General features: G+C 35.4%; 1 protein-coding gene across 4 annotated transcripts in view; it reads right to left on the bottom strand.

Annotated features, from left to right (window-relative positions):
- Positions 1-19,403, bottom strand: part of HPS4 (Hermansky-Pudlak syndrome 4 protein) — a 304,728-nt gene that overhangs the window by 144,241 nt on the left and 141,084 nt on the right. For all 4 annotated transcript variants that reach the window (XM_090413587.1, XM_090413586.1, XM_090413589.1 and 1 more), the window contains one exon: positions 12,722-12,823. In XM_090413587.1, the coding sequence (XP_090269713.1) occupies positions 12,722-12,823 (102 nt within the window). The remainder of the gene's footprint in view (positions 1-12,721; positions 12,824-19,403) is intronic.

A 19,403-nucleotide genomic window follows, 5' to 3' on the forward strand; every position in this document is an offset into this window, starting at 1 on the left:
AGGCACGATTTTTAGTGAAGATGGTAAATTAAATATAGAAATAGATAACAGAATCAGCAAAGCTGGTATGGTGGGAAGTCAATAGAATAAATTCATATGGAATAAGAGAGAAATTAGTCGGAACACTAAATTAGCTGTATACAAGACAGTGTTCAAACCAGTTTTAACTTATGGATCTGAGAGCTGGGTTAGAAGTAAAACACTTGATCAAAGACTAGAGACCGCAGATATGAGAGTCCTGAGAAAGATTAGAGGTATGAACAGATGGCATCAATGGCAATATCATATTAAAAACGAGGATATTAGGAAAGAACTTGACATTGTCAGCATCCAAGAATGCGTTAGCAGAGCTAATCTTAGATGGTATGGTCACTTAAACAGCATGGGCAAGGAAAGATTAGCAAAACAAGTGTTCTCTGCCAGGTTGGCAGCAAAACGACCCAGAGGAAGACCAAGATATAGGTGGATTGATACGTTACAAAGTGCCTTAGACGATAGAAATATAAGATCTGATAATGTTGGAGTCCTGAAAAGTAACAGACTGATTTGGAGGAAAATTGTAGATAGGAAGTTAGTAATGATGTAATTTTTTTCATGTAGTACTATCATATCCTGTACATCTCTTGAGGGTACATGGCAGGAATTTGATGATGATGATCTTCATAAGCTATAGTTGCGTAAATTGTACCTTAAACACTCAGTCTCAAATGTTTAATTCTTGCATTGTTTTATTTCAATTTTTTAGAGATGGGAACTATGAGAACTCTACTATAATTATCTGAATCATCTGGAATTTAATCTACAGACAAAGCCTTCCAAATTATGCAGTGTGTAGCCACTGCAAAACTTTTATACAACCATATTTGCATATTTCTGGTTGAATATAGTCTATTTCAGCTGCCTTTGCACATTTGATGCTTTTGATAGCCCTTTTTTCCCCACCTCCAGCACTGATATCTATTTCTGATTATATTCCTCTTGAATATTTTCTACTTCTGTTCTGTCACTACCTGTTTCATTTTTAACAGTCTTTCAAAGTAATTTCTCTAGGTATCTGGAATATCTTTAGTTTCAATTTTCATGTCACCTTTATCATCTCCGATTCCTTTTATGGTACTCTCTCCTCCATTTTGAAGTTTCTTTAATAATCTCCAGAATGTATTGACACCTTTATGATATCTTCCATATTCCTACCTTAATCTTCCATGACTTTGTTTAGATACTTTTCCATACACCTTAGCTCTGTTAAATTTCTCCTTCAGGGCATCTGCCAACTTACTTGTCAGAAACCTTCAATATGCTTCTTCTTTTCCAGAATTGTAACTTTTGTGTCCACCACAAAAGAGTTCTGATTTTTTCAATCTTTAAAAACATCATATGCTTCTCTAGCTGAATCTATCAATGCTTTCTTTAAGTTCCCCATTGTGACTCCATGATTTGGCTCTTGTTTAAAAAGTCTTTCATTTATCCTTGAATGATATTTGTACAGCTAAGCGTACAGTTTACCTCTACAAACTGATCAACTTTAATTCTTTTTAAAACTTTCTTAAATATTTTTCTTTTCAAGATGATATTCATTGTTATCCTTCTTAAAACTAATGATCACTACAAATTTCAAATCCCTTGTATACACTTGTATTCTGAATCAGTATGAAATGAGACATCTTTTTTCTTGTTTTCTTTCCATAAAAATGTGCAAAGGCTTATGCTGAAATATTTGTGTTGGTAATTACCAATCCATGTCCTAAAGAGAAATTTAAGGTACTTACCGTTATTATTAGTGCTGCCATTTTCTCCAATTCTCCTAAAATATTTCTATATACCCGGAATTCATTTCCTACTTCTCCATATCTCCAAAGATAAGCTTTTCTGGTTTCTTTATGTCAGCTGTCTTCTCTAATCAACTAAAAAATTCCTTCTACAAATAATTACTAAGAAATTCCCAGGAATAATAATGTATTTTTGAAACTGTAAAGATATCTGACAACTATTAATAAACCAATAGTACTGACAATCAATAAAAATAAAAAACTGAATAACAAGATATGATTTCAGGCAATAACATATCTTGTTAGGGTTATGTACCAAGAGATGGCAGCACTTGTTTGCCAGTCTCTTCATCTTCAGCAACTTATAATTAGTGACAGTCACAGGCCAGAAATCTTTGATTGGCTACCAGTGGAGATTGAACTACCCACTCATTCTCCAAAACCTAGATAGGTTTAAAAGGCCTTGTCTACTTCCTATAAGGGAATAAAAGGCATTAGCTGATAGAGTGATAAAATAAATCTAACGGCTTATGTTTTGCAATATCATTATTATTATTATTCAGGCCTCCATGGAGTCAAAAGACTCATCGTGGGAGGTCCTTCCTAAGAAACACAAAGTCTATCAAGACTCATCGAGGGGAGGTCCCCCCCTAAGAAACACAAAGTCTATCATACCACTCCTTGAACTCTTTGACCATTCTCGCTCTCACCACTCCATCAGGCAATGCATTCTATGGTTCAACCACCCTCCATGCAAAGAATCCACTCCTAACCCTCTTGCTCACAGTTTCCTTTCGTAACTTCCAGGGATGGCCTCTTGTCATCACTCTTTCCCACTGTTCAACCAAGCGAAAGAACTCCCCAGTGTCAACCCTGTAACCACCTCTCAACAGTTTAAAAGTCTCAATCATATCACCTCTCCTTCTTCTATCCTAATATACTAAAATTACCCAAGTGTTTTAGTACTAAGCACTAGATAACAAACAAAACTGTTCCAAAAAGGTTTTTTTTCTTAATTTTTATTATTATTATTAATTATTGCATTTCTTAAATCTGATTTACAGATAAATTAGATTATTTAACTTAATTATAATGTAGCTTACACACACACACACACACACACGTGATATCTATCAAGATTGGTAGTAATGCATCAGCAATGATTAAAATAAAAATTACTTGAGAATCATGATATAAATGAAGCAAATGTCACTCCCTATTAGTGCACATCATTTTAAGTTAGGAGGTGACATTGGATGTAAGAGCTTTGACTACATGTTAAACTTAAGGCAGATTATAACAAACTGAGAAGGCAGTTTGGAGCTGTACACTGGTATTAGAAAGTGCATGTTAAAAAATAATGCAATGAAAGGGAAGAATTCAATTGTATGTTTGAAGGAAACAGTATTTGACTGAATTCCAATGCTGTGGAAAGAGTGATAAGACTTAGAAGTAGTAAAAAGAGCAGCCCTGGAGAATGATGGTCATGATGATGAAGACCCAAATAGGATTATGGAAAGAAGTTAGCTGAAGAAGCCAAAGGAAATCCAAGAGAATTTTATTACTATGTAGAAAGTATGAAAAAATATCATGGAAGAATATCCTTAGCAAATGCATATAGCAGGAAAGTGCAGATCCGATCCACTAGAAAGATTGAGCTGTTAAGCATTATACAATTGGTGTACACTCCAGGCAGATGGTGAGAAGAAAGTGAATGAAATGATAAATATAAAGGTATTAAAACTATTACAAGAGGTTGAATGGAATCAGCAACTGGAATGAATGAGTGACCAAATTGGGAATGCTGAATGAAGCCCTCAAAAAAAATTCTATAATAATAGTCTTTCTTTTGGCAGTCTAATGATATGGAAGCATATCAAAGGGTTATACAAAATCTAGCTGATATATCGTTACTGATTATTGCTGAAAAGTCAATTAGAAATGAAGTAAATAGTAGGGGAAATATTATACTGTGGCAAGTTATTACTGTTAACTTTTGAATGACAGTTACTACAATAGGTTTTCATATAGACAATCGAGGAAAATTGTGATAAGATATTTGATTATAATATGTGATTAGCAATGCTGAACAAGTGAATATTATTTTTACTGTATATGTATAGATGAGAAGGAGATGCCAACAAGGAAGTATGAACAACCCTATTTAAGGCTGAGAATTTAGGAATATGATTAATATGTTGGCGATAATGGTGTTCCATTATATAGCTCAACTGTTGTTATTTGAGATTAATTTTCTTCCAAATGCTGGAGTTTTTCCCCTCAAAAACTTGAAACTGACTTAGAACAGTTTTTAAAAGTAATTCAGCATTAATATCATTGTCACCTGTAATATTAATATTTTTTAATGAGTATCTGTATAATACAAAACACTCTTCCATAAAACACTTTAATGGACTTCTAAAATGAGACGGTCTCATGGTAGAAGCCCAAAGTGTTTTTTCAAAGTGTTTCAGATTATACAGATACTCATTAGAAAATATTAATCAATAATTATCAATGAAGTTGAAAATATTTTAGGATTATAAATTAACAAATACAACAATTTGTTGATGAAATAATATGCAATTTTAAAAAATAAAGATTTATTTTAAGGCATGACCTTTCATAGATTTTAAAGAAACAAACCTCAATTATAGTAAATTGATAAACTTGTTTATTCATTCCATTACTTAATGGAAAGAAACCAACATCTAAAATAAACCAAATTTATCATTTAAACTTCATTTAATCTGACATAATTAAAATACAGTTGGGTCTCTTTTTATGAGGTAGATATGTTCCACAGAAAACCGCATATAAAAAATCGCACAAAAAAGACCTAACTTACGTTGAAAAATTAGGGATACGTTCTATAATTTTCTAAAACAGCAGAAAACCGAAGCAATGAATTGAAATAAACCTAAAATAGCATTAAAAAGTTTATCAAAATTTAGGAAAATAAGAATGCCTAAGTTTGTTTAAAAGTAATTTTTTTTTACATTTTTTTAATCAGAATTATCATCACTATTAGACAATATTCGACAACATTTGCAAACTGGTGCGAAATCACTTTCGTCACCAAAAGAGATAGTCAGCACATCACAGCTGTATGGTAAAGGCAATGGTTCTTCATAAACAGAATTAGCTTCACCCTCGTTCTGTGCGGATTTTTGTCTTCCCACAATGTAATTACAGTGATTAAACTTTCTCATTTTTTATACAGCTTGCGATATCCAGACATACAGTTCTTCAGCTCACGTTGGAATTTAAAGGCTCGTTCAGAATTTGTTTCATTAACAAGAAAATGATTTTCCAATTTATTGCACAGTTCAAAACCTTCTCGAATTGTATTTGCAGTGAGGGAGACAAGTTTTTCTTCTGCCTCAGTATCGTTTTCTGGATCTTAGATGATATCTAAAGTTAATCGATATTCAATAATATCATCGTCACTTAAGGAATTATCACAAGCAATTCGTCTATATCATTCTGGCTAAATGTATCAAAACCTTCTCAACCAATTTCATGTGTCAAAGTAATGATTTCAGCTGATAATGTAGATGTTTGAATGGTTGCACTGTTTGCAACACATCCACGCCAAGCTGCTTTCCAGCAGGCATTTAAAGTTTGTGGTCTTATTTCAGTGATAGCAGATGCACATGATTTAAACAGTCCAAAACAGAAGATTTTTTCCAAACATCAGTTACTGTTAATGATTCTTTTTCTAGTTTATCCAATATAAATTGAGAAGTGTGCTTAACGTAATATATTTTAAAAGTAGCAATTATGTCTTGATCTAACAACTGAATAATACTTGTTGTATTGGGTGGAAAAAAATACTACCTGCACATTTGGATGCTCTAAATGCAGATGAGTTGGTGTCTTGTCAACAATTAATAAAACTTTAAAATCAAGAGCTTTTTGCTTCATATATGTTTCCACTTCTGGTACAAAGCAATTATTGAACCATTCAGTAATAAATACAGCAGTTGTTACCCAGGCCTTTGCCATCCAATGTACCAGCAGCTGTTTTAGATCTTTGCCTTTTAGAGTACATGGTCTTAGAGATCGATTTACTAGGAGGGGTTTCAACATTCGATCCCCTGATGCATTGCTACAAAGTAGCATTACTTGATCTTTACTTGCTTTAAACCCACTTGCTTTTTTCTCAGACTTTGCGATGTAAGTTCGACTAGGCATTTTCTTCCAAAACAATCCTGTTTAGTCAGTGTTAAATACTTGATTGGGACAATATTCACCATCTTCGATAATTTTGGCTAACTTCTCTTGAAAATTTTTGGCTGCTTCTTCATCTGCTGCTGCAACCTTGCCTGTAATCTTCACGTTATGAAGTGCATTCATTTTTAAAAACCTGGTTAGCCATCCTTTGCTAGTCGAAAATTCTTTATCAGCTTGGGAAGCTGAAGTACATGGCTCCAATTGCTTCACGTGTTCATAAAACCAAAGGGCTTTATGTTTAATTAAATTACCACTTATAGGAATTCTTCTTTGAGTTAATTCTTCAATCCAAATTACAATGGCTAGTTCAGTTTTTTCTAATAAAGCATCTCTTGAGTGCAATGATAATTTGACAGTTTTGTGCCAGAAATGACAGATTTTCTTATTGCGACTTCATTCTTTTTAATTGCTCTTATAGTAGATTCGGCTAAATTAAAATGTTTACAAATCGCCATAGATCCCTCTCCTTTTACTAAGCGATCTCAATTGCAGTTTTCATTTCCAAAGAAATTGCTTTTCTTTGGTGCTTTTTTTTTTCTCCATTGGGCCAAATTAAATCTTTAAAATAAAAATTAGCAAAATTTAGACTTACGATAATGAAAAGACAAACACTCACCCACATGCGAAATTAAACTTCACGGACACTCACTGCTTACACATTACTCCAGAATGCTGCAACATGCTGTTCATTATGTACAATGGGGAAAACCCCAAATTTGCATGAAATATGCATTGCACATAACTTTAAAACTGCATAAAAAGAGACCCGAGTGTACCAATATTTCGAACTAATCACCAAGATATCACACAGTCACAAAAACAAGAATATGATCATGAATGTACACACACACACACACACACACACAAATACCTACAGTTCATAATGAACAATCTGGTTAACCAAATGGATAGTGTCTCTTGTTACTGATCAACAAGCTGTGCATGTGAATCCCATGTGCAGCATAGATGTTTGTGAAAATTAATTACTTGAAAAATAAATTTCATTGCCTCCCACAGCCACTCCTGCCTCTATCTTTTATGGGTGAGACTGGCATTTTAAGAAAATTGTTTTTTTAACTGAAGTACTTAATCTTTATTCTAGATATCAATGTACTTCAACCTAAAATCTTTTACGAATCAATGTCACAGTGAGATTCAAACTTATAATTTACTGTGACATGGATTCGTAAAAGACTTTAAGTTGTATACTGCACCATCACAAAGATTCCAACAGTGCAATACAAAAAAAATAAAAACATCCTATATGAGAAGACAAATTTTAAAAGTTGAAAGATGCTATGTATACATATAAAAGACATTCACAATCAGATGTGTCTGCAAAAATTAATTATTTGCATAAAAATGTCTGCCTGAATTTCTAAGACTCAGTCAGATTATTAAAAATTACATTTCTCTCTGAATAAAGTACTGGCACTCCATCAGAAGATATAGTAAGGCAAGTTTTATATGTTAACATATAGGCGGGTCCATCTACCACCAGTACATAAGAATGTGAAAGCTGATTAATCTGTGTGGATACTGGCAAGAAACCTCTCCTCTGTTCTACATATATACTGGACTGTCAATGCTTAATTTGGGACTTATTTTCTTGCAATTTATTTGTTAGTTATTCCTTCCAGAATGACTCCCACAGATCAATAACTTTGCTTTTATTAACTGATGTCTAATCTGTATAGGAGATTGACAAACAATACATGGAGAAAGTACAAGCTGACCCAGTAGATGTATCTGCTGTCTCATGATTTCAACATGGTTAGGTATCCAGCACAACTGAATATCAAAATTAAGGACCTTCATTTGGAATATATGTAGAATATCAGTCCACTTCTCTTGCACTTTTCTGTACAAGAGAAGTGGACCTGTAAGAATGCTGTGAGTGTGTATAAATCACACCTTTTCGATAGCAGTTTACTTTTATGTGTAGAAGCATAAGCTATATGGCATGCAGCTCAGCAGAATAATTGCTCTATTCAAGTGGAAGCAGACTCAACACAATGTCATGAAACACGGCAACACATCAGCATAGACAGGTAATAAATTAGTTCTCTACTCTGTGTGCATGAAAAAAAGACAAATGATGTAGTGCATATAATGTTGTGCTGAGAACTTGTAAAATCTCTTTTGCAAGCATACCAAATGTGAGTAATATCAATTTTCCAATACAAAAAAAAGAGAAGCACTAGTCTATGTATGATGCTTATATAAAGACTGTTCTTAAGGTAAGGTTAAGTGACACCTGTCTCTGTCAGAGAAAGTAGGTTTTTAACATAAAGGCTCAGAATGTGTGATATAACTTCATAAGATAATAACTATCCATCACAGGGAACTCTCTTTTCCTTGCAGAAGCATAGACTTATGATCCATCAATCAGCCCTCCCATTCTATCTTCTGTGGAATCGGGGGGAATGAGCTGATGGACATTTCCTTGCTTTGCCTTTGAAGGATACACACAATACACTCTTGCACTTTTCTCTTAATTGATGAATGTAAGCTTTCTGTCAAAAATGAGGTATAACAATTTGACTTCTGTTGCTAACGGGATAACAGGTTTTCTCATTCTTAAATCTAGGTATGAGGAAAACATGCATTTTCAGAAATGGTGTAGAGACATGTTTTTCTAATGAAAACTTGAATCCATTACTACGAACCCATGAAGATGATGCTTGTTGAAGTTACTTTTCCATGTCCTTCATGTTTAACTCTAGAGAGTTAAATATGAAAAACAAAGTTATTCCCACTTGGCTAGTTTGACTAGAGTGAAAGTTATTAATCAAAACAGGAAGATGCCCTCTAAGACTAGATTATTGAGACCAAAAAAGACCTTTACATCTTTTAATTTACTCTATCTGTATGGTGGTGTCATAAGCTTTTTGCAATCAAAGAAATCAAACAAGATGATCGCATTTCAAGAATGTATCTGTGAGAGACATTTATGAATGGACTGAGCAGTACAATATCGAGTGTACTGCTTGGTCCTTGGTACTGATTGGTCCTAAGGAAGGTAATTGTGCCAATGTTCCCTTGTTATATAACTATTGAAAATTCAGCAGCATTTTCATATCTTCCTGAATTTTCAATAGTCACATACTCATTGGCTTTTTCCTGTACCCTACACATGGTGACTTTTGTAGACACCATTCAATATTGTACTACTTAATCCATTTCCAAATGAGTTTTGCGCTGAGCATATTTAAGAGCTAAGGGATTTGATATGGTAGGATATCTCTGAAAATGTATTCCATGATTTGTGAATCTTTTCTTGTCACCCAGGCTACACAATGGTTTTAGATAGAGGGAAAATTGAGATGATGTTACTGGAACTGCAGTTGTTGCTGTCTGGAAAATACATTCTGTAACATGGATCACTATATTGTTAATTAACAGAGATTTGCCTCAAAATTTGCTAGATGTGAAAGGTATTTCAGTCAGCATGATCAATTCCCTATTTGGAAATCTGAGAAGCAGAACACAGTTCTTGTGGTGATATACTGAAAAACACAGGAAAGTGACTGCTTTCATATATGTTCTCTATACCATCTCAAACAATGGAAGAATGGCAAGGTATAAACACATAACTATAAGAAAGTAGGTAATTGTGTCAATTATTAAGATAATGGATACAATATTATCAAGCATATGCTCAATAATTTGGCCTCATCAATTCATGCTGACACTATCCCACAAATTACAGTGTCCATTAAATTCACCAACAATAAGTACTGATAGAACTACTTGCCACACAAAGATTATCAGGTTCAGTAAGATTTAACAGAGAACCCAATAATAAATAAAAGAACCCGTTGTAATAAGAAATCTTGCTGGGAAGCAGATAGCTAAAGGTGGTCATGCAGAAAAGGCAGTATTGTTGCAAAATAATGAACAGGTATATCTCCAGTTCTGTTCTTACAAATAATAGTGAATGCCTTAAGGTAGGATCCTCACTGGGTTTTAAATGTATCCTGCAGACAGAACCAGACATATTTATTGAAATCGAGGATATTATGGATCAAACCGTATTTTATAGTCCAATTTAAAAAAAACTTAAGTTTTGAAATTTACCAAAGAGCTTATGAGATTGTAACCTTTGACATTGGGGATGTTACTTAAAAAACACTCTGCCCAGAAGCCTGCATATTTGCCTTTAATTAGTGTTTAGATTAGATTTCTCTGGCCTGACAGCTGTTTTGTACTGTTGGTTCTCATCTGAGACCTAAATTAAAAGTGAACATAAGGGTTCTGTTCCTGGATGCAGTCTGTGTCTTAAGTTTATATATATAAAATACCACACATGAAAGGTCACATACTGTTGATGCCACACCTGCACCCTCATGTCAGCTCAGAACAACTGATAATGGGATTCATCAGACCACATGACTCTGGTCCACTCTGCAGAGTGTCCAGTTTTGATGATCCCAACAGTAGGCAATGCACAATGTCCGATGATGAGCTGTCAACAGTGGTACACGATTAGGGCGTTGGCTCCCATAACCCGTGGTATGCAGAATACATAGTAATGTTTGCTTGTTGACACTGCTTGAACCTCCAACAGTGAAAGTGGACTCAATTTGTGCTGCTGTTACACTGCAATTGGTCTATACGACCCCGGACAATCTACATCAATGGCGTGTGGTTAGTCACCACTTGCTCGCTGGGTACTGGTGTATCCATTGATGGTATACTCTCAATACACCCGTGATAGGGTGTATTGAGAGTATACCATCAAGAACCCTAGGATTCTTACAGCTTGGGCGAGTCAACTTCCCATCACCCCTATCTCTACTGTTTTGTCCATTGAGTATAGTGCCTTGCACATAAAAGTACGTGAAGTTTTCTGGCAGCTGCAGAAGCTATAATTAAAATGTGTTTATGCCAGGAAAGATCAAAGGTGCATATCAGTCCAAGAAGGAAAATCTGATTGTGTTTGATATCTGAGTAGTGTTGAAAGTAAGGAGGGGGGGGGGGGGCAGATATGAACTCTTTCTTGTGAGAGATCTCTCACAAACTCAGTCCTATCAGATCTGATAGGACTGAGTTTTGGTGGCAGTGAAGTCTAAATTTTGCTAAATTAGTTTAGCAAAATTAGTTTAGGAGGGTTTTTTTTGGGGGGGGGGGGGGTGATACAAATAGATGGAGTGATTAATGCACTCCACAGTAAAGCACTTGCTTTACTGTGGAGTGCATTAATGCAACCATAAACTTCAGGTATGCTAAAATTAGTGGATGGTGAGAAGGAAGCAGCTAAGAAAATATTAAAAGAGACAGAAACCTATCTCTTTTGATAAAACTTTTCGTAACTGCCACCTTCCCACCATAATAGGATTTCAGGACAGGTATTATGGTGGGTAGCCTCCTCTTTGCATCCTGATATGTTATTTTGTTTAGTTTTTATCTTTTGTGTGTCTTTTTCATCCTTTCACAAGTGCATGCACAGGAGAAGTTTGTATGGTTTCCCCAGCAGTTGACACATTTAGGTTTCTTTGTAAAGTTGGATTTATTATCATGCTCTTTACTACCACATCAAGCAGCTGGTACAACCATAGCAGCAAATTTTAGCTCATATTGAAATGTCAGAAATGTCCATACTTCTGACAATTAAAGCATCATAGTAGATTATGGATATAAACAGGCCACTTGATGTATCCTGCTTCTACAATAGATGATGAGAGTTAGGTGTGCGTGTGTGTCAAAAATTAATGATGATATTCCTAGTTAGAACCCCCACAATCCCTATGTGTCGGGATGCATCTCACTCTGATCTTTAAGCTCTGGACAAATCTCCTCCTCATCTGGGTAGATTTTTCTGAGATTTTCTGCCATGTTTCCACAAGAACTTTTCTCTCTTTTGGGATATCCTGTCAATTCTAAACTTTACTGAATAAAGGGTAACAGTCTATCCTATTGCCATTCCACTGTTGCCTGAGTAATGAGAAACAACAGTACATGCACGTCAGAAAAGAAAACAGAAGACACAATTCATGTCTGAAATAGCAAGTAGCAGTAACAATAGCATCAGTTTTGAAGTACTGATACTTTCTTGTTTAATGACGATCATCATCTTCTTCACAAAGACATGTCTAAACTACACGCAAATCGCAGCTAGAAAAATTTCCCTCATCAACATTAGTAGAGTAAGAGCTACTGGAAAAGTGAAGACTCAAAGAAAAGCAAAAACTGAGAAGTAGACCAAAGAATATGAAAACAAAAGTAGAGCAAAAGGGGAAGAATGAAAAGAGCCAGCAGATTCACTGGGAGATCCTCTCCACCATGAACAGGCATCCCACATGGAGGGGACCTGCTGGTTGGAGAGAATACATGCTATCCACTTGGCTAATCAAATAGTTGCTCATATTATGACAAATTAACTATTAATCAATAAAAAAAAAAGTATTATTTTCATACTAATTTGTCATGCATGGGTAAAAACCTGAGATGTCTAGGAGGAAAAATCCTGTTGCCTCTATAACAAATGGGGTGGAAGGAGGAGGAATCTGTTAAAAAGTAACTGTGCCAATGTTTTTTTTTTGTTTTTTTTTTCAGAACACAAAAGTGGTCACCTCCTTTCTCCCTCTCCTCCCAGGTCACAGAAAAATTACTTTAATAAAATCTGGCAAGTAAGGATCATAATGTGATAAAATAATTAAATATAAAGTTTAGTGCTTCAAAAATAAATAAATAAAAATTCAACTTTAACTTACTTCAGGAGGAGTCTGCACTGGAACTGCATCAAAAATTACATGAAGGTTACTTCCAAAACACTGAGAGAAAGAAAGAATGGACTGCCATATTTCTTCAATATTCTGAAATATAATATTCCTATTATGTAATGCACACTTAAGCAATCATATGATTATGTCCTACATAATAATGTGCTTCTTTAAACCATTTATAAATAACATAAAATACCTTTAATGATTTATTCAGACTAGAGATTAGAGGGGGGGGGCATAGCTGTAGTACTAATACTTAACTTGAAGATAAACTTCTTGAAAGAGAATCAGTTGCAAGTAAAATGATGAGGGCAAGTTTAAAACAATGAAATATGAATATAGTCCAAACAAAAGTAACAGAAGGAAAGAAAATAAACAGAAATTAGACTATGCAAATTATGTTCACAGAGAGAATTCCACAAAGAGTTGAATTCCATATAGTCAAGATGTGACTAAACCAACTTTTATGATTTTGAAAGTTTATTTTTCACTTGGTTAGACTATAATAAATTTAGTTTAATCCTTTATCCAAGTGTGAGCAAACTAAGTTTGCACCTGAAAATATCTTCAGGACTGGGGTAAGTTAGAACAACACTGGGCAACACGTAGCAAAGGTGGACCATAATATTAAACATATCCGCAAGGAGATGTGTTTTGCATTAAGGGAGATACTGAGTTAGGAGTGATGTCAGCTTGGTCCACCTAACCTTCATACCATATCTATTACAATAGTTATTCAATTTATTCATGGAATCTTGCAAACTTGTAGCAGATTTATTTAGAAGTATAACATTGTCCGCATAAAGCAAAGGGGCTGACATCAACATCTCCAATTCTGATATCATGTTTAATACCACTTTCCTTCATAATGTGATCCATATAGATAATGAATAACAGAGGGGATAATGTACATCCTTGTCTCACACAAGATCTAACATTAAACCATCTTCTTGTACTTCCTTCAATTCTAACTGCTCACTTACAACTCTGACAAAATTTCATGCCGGCTGGGGCGTCGCCTGGTTAAACAAGACCCCCGTTGTTTTCGCCAGGGAACCAGGGCGAACAGCGAAAAATCAGCTAATGGAACAAATCTGAAAACAAACCCCAACTCAACATCACCAGAGTTAAAGATCGGTACTATCAACGTAAGAAGCCTGAATGGCAAAGAAATGGAGCAAGCTGAGGAATTAGATAAGTACCAGATCGACATAATAGGGGTGACTGAAACAAAAAAGACAAAAACTGGTGAGATCTTTCTGAGCAATAAATACAAAATGTTATATTCAGGCAATGACAATCAAGGAAAAGAAGGAGTAGCCATAGTATTCAACACAAAATACGAGGCTAATCTTCTTGAATGGCAGTCAGTCTCAAGTAGAGTAATGTGGGCAAATATGAGAATGGGGAACTGGACAATGAGACTTATTTGTGCCTATGGTCCCACAGAAGGTTCTACTAAGGTAGAAGTGGAGGAATTTTTTGAGGCTTTAGAAAAAGCCACTGACACAATGAAAAATGAAAAGTTGGTCCTTGTTGGGGATCTAAATAGCAGAGTAGGAAATGATTGTGAGACATACAAAAATATTTTGGGAAAATTTGGAGAAAAGAGCAAAGCTAATAATAATGGCAAATATCTGTTGGATTTCTGCTCAGCACATGGACTGGTTATTACTAACACCATGTTCCAACATAAAAATGTGCACAAATTCACATGGAGAGAAGAGGCTAGGAATAAGAAAAGTCTCATTGACTATGTTATTGTTGATAGTGATGTTTTCTCCCTGGTGCAGGACACCAGAGTGTACAAAGGATTTGAAATTGGAAGTGATCACTATCTAGTCTTGAGCAAGATAAAATTGAATTTCATATTGAAAAGAATAACATGTAAGAAAGTTTTAAAGCGAATAAAACGTGAGCAGCTCTCAGATGTGAACTGTAAACTAAAATACACAAAGATTATTGAAGAAAAAATGAAAGGGTTTGAGAACAGGAATCAAACCTTGGAGATTCAGTGGCAAACTCTGAAGAAAACATTGATTGATTCTGCCAGAGAGGCATGTGGTGAGGATGTCTGTAAGGATAAAAAAATCAGAACTCCCTGGTGGACACAGGAAGTTAAAGAGCCAGTGAAGGAAAAGAAGAAAGCATATCAAAAGTTCCTGTCAAATAAGTCAGCTTGTGCTCTTAGAGACAAATGCAAGAATGCTAAACACTGTGTAAAACAAGCTAGTCATGGGAGGACTTTGGCAAGAATATAGAAAATAAATATCAAGAAGGTGGCAAAATATTCTGGAGGTTGTTGAAGAAGCTTAGGAATTGAGGAAAGTGTACTGTAAAAGGAGTTAGAGATGTTAAGGTGACATGAAAACGGGAGAAAAAGATATCCTTGAAGTATGGAGTAATTACTTTGAAAAACTTCTAAATGAAACAAGCAGTGATGACAGCACAGTGGTAAAAAACACTGACCAGGCATGCAGTCAGGAATACATATCCATACTTGAAGTAGAAAAAGCCATCAAAGGCTTGAAATGTGGAAAGGCAGCAGGAGTAGATGATATTCGAAATGCTGAAGTATGGTAGTATAAGAGTCTTACAGTGGCTCCACTGTATAGTTCAGAAGGCCTGGACAGAGGGACGAATTCCCGATAATTGGAGTAGAGCTCTCATAGGACCCATATATAAAAAGGGAAATAAACTGCATGTGAGAATTACAGGGGTATTTCCCTACTGAGTGTTCCTGGCAAGATCTATGCAAGTATACTTGAGAAACGGTTGAGAAGAATTGTGGAAGAAAAGCTTGGTGAAGAACAAGCTGGATTCAGGCCAAATAGAGGCTGTCAGGATCAGATCTTCGCTTTACGACAAATAGTCGAGAAAGCATGGGAATATAACAAAGATCTGTATTTAAGTTTTGTCGATTTGGAAAAGGCATATGACAAGGTGCCAAGAGAGAAGCTATTCAATACGCTGCAGTTATATGGTGTCAATGGGGCATTATATCAAGCAATACTTAGTCTTTATTTGAGTTGTAAGTCAGCAATTAGAATTGAAGTACAGGAAGATGGTTTAATGTTAAATCTGGTGTGAGACAAGGATGTACATTATCCCCTCTGTTATTCATTATCTATATGGATCAAATTATGAAGGAAAATGGTATTAAACATGATATCAAAATTGGATATGTTAATGTCATCTCTTTGCTTTATGCGGATGATGTTATACTTCTAAATAAATCCGCTACAAGTCTGCAAGATTCTCTGACTAAATTGAATAGCTGTTGTAATAGATATGGTATGAAGGTCAGCAATAAAAAGACAAAGACAATGAAAATAGGCAGAATCATTGAAAATGTCAACTGTGTTGTGAATGGAGAACCTGTGGAACAAGTAAAACATTTCAGCTACTTGGCACGATTTTTACTGAAGATGGTAAATTAAATATAGAAATAGATAACAGAATCAGCAAAGCTGGTATGGTGGGAAGTCAATAGAATAAATTCATATGGAATAAGAGAAATTAGTCGGAACACTAAATTAGCTGTATACAAGACAGTGTTCAAACCAGTTTTAACTTATGGATCTGAGAGCTGGGTCAGAAGTAAAACACTTGACCAAAGACTAGAGACCACAGATATGAGAGTCTCGAGAAAGATTATAGGCATGAACAGATGGCATCAATGGCAATATCATATTAAAAACGAGGATATTAGGAAAGAACTTGACATTGTCAGCATCCAGGAATGCGTTAGCAGAGCTAATCTCAGGTGGTATGGTCACTAAAACAGAATGGGCGAGGAAAGATTAGCAAAACAAGTGTTCTCCGCCAGGTTGGCAGCAAAACGACCCAGAGGAAGACCAAGATATAGGTGGATTGATACGGTACAAAGTGCCTTAGATGATAGTAATATAAGATCTGATAATGTTGGAGTCTTGACAAGTAACAGACTGATTTGGAGGAAAATTGTAGATAGGAAATTAATAATGATGTAAATTTTTCATGTAGTACTATCATATCCTGTACACCCCCTTGAGGGTACATAGCAGGAATTTGATGATGGTGACTTACAACTCACAAAGTATTGCTTTGTGAGTTGTAAGTCAGAATAGCTTCTCTCTTGGCACCTTGTCATATACAAGATCGACAAAACTTAAATACAGATCTTTGTTATATTCCCATGCTTTCTCCACTATTTGTCATAAAGTGAAGATCTGATCCTGACAGCCTCTATCTAGCCTGAATCCAGCTTGATCTTCACCAAGCTTTTCTTCCACAATTCTTCTCAACCGTTTCTCAAATATATTTGCATAAATCTTGCCAGGAACACTCAGTAGGGAAATACCTCTGTAATTCTCACATTCAGTTTTATATCACTTTTTATATATGGGTACTATGAGAGCTCTACTCCAATCATCGGGAATTCATCCCTCTGTCCAGGCCTTTTGAGCTATGCAGTGCAGTCACTGTAAGACTTTTATACCACCATACCTCAGCATTTCTGGTAGAATATCATCCACTCCTGCGCCTTTCCACCTTTCATGCCTTTGATTGCTTTATCTACTTCAAGTATGGATATGCCTGTTGAGTGTGTTTTTTTACCACTCTGTAATTCTCAGAGTGGTAAAAAAAACACTGATTCTTTCATTTAGCAATTTTTCGAGGTAATTACTCCATACTTCAAGGATATCTTTTTCTCTCATTTTCATGTCACCTTTATCATCTCTAACTCCTTTAACAGCACTCTTACCTCCATTCTAAGCTTCTTCAACAACCTCCAGAATATTTTGCCACCTTCTTGATGTTTATTTTCATGTTCTTGCCAAAGTCCTCCCATGACTTTTGTTTGGCTAGTTTTACACATTGTTTAGCTTTCTTACATTTGTCTCTGCATTCTCTAAGAGCACAATCTGACTTATTTGCCAGGAACTTTTGATATGTTTTCTTCTTTTCCTTCACTGCCTCTTTAACTTCCTGTGTCCACCATGGAGTTCTGATTTTTCTATCCTTGCAGACAACCTTACCACATGCCCCTCAAATCAATCAAGGTTTTCTTCAAGGATTGCCACTGAATCTTCAAGGTCTGATTCCTGTTTTCAAACTCTTTCATTTTTTCTTCAATAAGCTTTGTGTATTTTAGTCTACAGTTCACATCCAAGAGCTGCTCAACTTTTATTCGCTTTAAAACTTTCATATATGTTATTCTTTTCAATATGAAATTCAGTTTTATTCTGCTCAAGACTAAATAGTGATCACTTTCAATTTCAAATCCTCTGTACACTCTAGCGTCCTGCACTAGAGAGAAAACATCACAATCAACAATAACATAGTCAATGAGACTTTTCTTATTCCTAGCCTCTTCTCTCCATGTGAATTGGTGCACATTTTTATGTTGGAAAACGGTGTTAGTAATAACCAGTCCATGTCCTGAGCAGAAGTCCAACAGATATTTGCCATTATTATTAGCTTTGCTCTTTTCTCCAAATTTTCCCAAAATATTTTTGTATGTCTCACAATCATTTCCTACTCTGCTATTTAGATCCCCAACAAGGATCAACTTTTCCTTTTTCATTGTGTCAGTTGCTTTTTCTAAAGCATCAAAAAATTCCTCCACTTCTACCTTCGTAGAATCTTCTTTTGGACTATAGGCACATATAAGTCTCATTTCCAATTCTCCATTCTAATATTTGCCCACATTACTCTACTGGAGACTGCCTACCATTCAAGAAGATTATCCTCGTATTTTGTGTTGAATACTATAGCTACTCCTTCTTTTCCTTGATTGTTATTGCCTAAATATAAAATTTTTATTTATTGCTCAGAAAGATCTCACCAGTTTTTGTCTTTTTTGTTTCAGTAACCCCTATTATGTTGACTGGTACTTATCTAATTCCTCAGCTAGCTCCATTTCTTTGCCATTCAGGCTTCTTACATTGATAGTACCGATCTTTAACTCTGGTGATGTTGAGTTGGGGTGTGCTTTCAGATTTGTTCCGGTAGCTGACTTTTCACTGTTCGCCCTGGTTCCCCTGGTGAAAACAACAAGGGCTTTGTGTAAACGGGCATCGCCCTAGCTGGCATGAAATTTTGTCATGTTGTACCATCATTTTGTATATTGGTTTAAGCCAATAAGAATACAATTTGTTAGGCTAAATCCCAAATTGCCAACCCATCCTCGTTCGTTCAGTATCCAGGTAGATATCCAACAGGGTGCACCACGAGAAGGCGAGGATTGGACATTAGGTCAGAAGCCCTGATCGGTTCTCCGAATTCCTTTAAAGGTTATGTGGAGGTCTCCTCTCAGTTATAAAGCTTTGACCCTTAAGCACCCCTTTTTAGTCCACATTCTAGCAGTGCACTTTGGAACCCAATCGATATCAACATACCACTTATAACTTTATGACTCCGTGTTTGTGCAAGGTATCCTGAAAAAGCCCACTCTCGAAATGTATTTCTACATGTATGGTCTATAGAATTGATTCTGAACAAGTCAATGTTTTGTGATGTTATGAATGTAAAACAATTCAGTCTCATTGGGAATTTTAATTTTTTATTCATAATCTTAGTTCAAAGGTCAGTTCACACTTTTACGATTTTGCTTTATAGAGAATCACGTAAATCTTGAATCATATCACGTAATGCATAATCTTTATAACGTAATCTGTACTTCTTT

The sequence above is a fragment of the Typopeltis vanoorti genome, chromosome 24, assembly GCF_054136105.1.
Source record: "Typopeltis vanoorti isolate ZY-2024b chromosome 24, IOZ_Tvanoo_1.0, whole genome shotgun sequence".
NCBI classification, from domain to species: Eukaryota; Metazoa; Arthropoda; class Arachnida; order Uropygi; family Thelyphonidae; genus Typopeltis; species Typopeltis vanoorti.